At 34.3% G+C, this 1,157-nt stretch overlaps 1 protein-coding gene across 1 annotated transcript in view; it reads left to right on the forward strand.

The window, feature by feature from the left end:
* The first annotated feature begins 690 nt into the window (after positions 1-690).
* The window catches only part of LOC118747219 (acetyl-CoA acetyltransferase-like), a 16,714-nt gene continuing 16,247 nt past the window's right edge, over positions 691-1,157 (forward strand). The window contains exons 1-3 of the mRNA XM_036481207.1: positions 691-872; positions 937-1,058; positions 1,135-1,157. Of these exons, the coding sequence (XP_036337100.1) occupies positions 821-872; positions 937-1,058; positions 1,135-1,157 (197 nt within the window). The 5' untranslated portion in view covers positions 691-820. The remainder of the gene's footprint in view (positions 873-936; positions 1,059-1,134) is intronic.

Here is a 1,157-nt window from a genome sequence, read left to right on the forward strand (position 1 = left end):
CGTGAGTTTTAAAGTGGTTTTCAGCGAAAACTAGTTTTCGTTTGACACTTTTTATACCATGTTCTGACCGACAACGAAAACACTTTGAAAACGAGTTTTGGAATTGTGGGCTGATGGCTGTTCACACCGGCTGTTAGTGTTTTCGTTGACATTTCTGACATCCTCTGATTGCAGTTTTGCTACACAGAAACAAAACCAAAATGCTTTTCCCACATTTTTTTTCATTAGCAACCTCTTACTTTCATTAATGAATTAAATAAATACTATAAATAATAATAATAATAAATATAATAAAAAAACTAGTGAAGACACCGATTGGAATGAGTGGAACCCGAGTTTTCAAGTAGTTTTCAGCGAAAACTGGTTTTCGTTGGACAGATTTTACATGGACGAAACACAAGTTTTTGGTCGAAAACCAGTTTTACCAACGAAAACATGTTTTCGATGTCGGTCAGAACATTGTATTAATTATTTGAACTGAACCTTGTTGGTACATACGTATGCTACTGCTTTTTTGCTTGTGTCGTCAGATTCGAAAGCCATTTTCAGATCAACCGATGATTTATCGATAAACCGCGGAGGACATCTCTTTATATGATTGATAATTCCTTGACCTTGAATCGATGATATTAGGTGTATCGATTTATCAACACCGCTATTTTATGCAAAATGCGATTAATCGATCGTTAAAATCTCATTACTATCGTGCAAGCACTCTCTAAATCAAGCGCTTTAGCTTGGCACTTTAGTATATAATCAAGTGCCTTTAGTAGTTTTAATAATTTATATTCATTACAAATCTGAATGAGTACTTAGTAACATGGTGAACACGGGAGATGTTTATATTGTATCCGCTGCGCGCACAGCCATTGGTAAGCAACAGCTTTAAAGAACTACATTTAAAACATGAACTCGTTCAATAATTTTTGATTAAAGGTAGCTTCAATGGATCACTTTCTAAATTGAAAGCTTCCGAGCTTGGTAGTATAGTTATTAAAGAAGTATTGAAGCGAAGCAAAATAAAAAATAGTGATGTGGACGAAATTATTATTGGTCAAGTGAGTATTAGTAAGATAAGAAAATACGGTTATAAGACATGCTGATGTAATAAATCATTTTCTTTTGCAAATATAGAGCCTTACAGCTGGTCAGGGCCA

The sequence above is a fragment of the Rhagoletis pomonella genome, unplaced genomic scaffold, assembly GCF_013731165.1.
Source record: "Rhagoletis pomonella isolate Grant_MI unplaced genomic scaffold, Rhpom_1.0 Rhpom_scaffold_00011, whole genome shotgun sequence".
NCBI classification, from domain to species: domain Eukaryota; kingdom Metazoa; phylum Arthropoda; class Insecta; order Diptera; family Tephritidae; genus Rhagoletis; species Rhagoletis pomonella.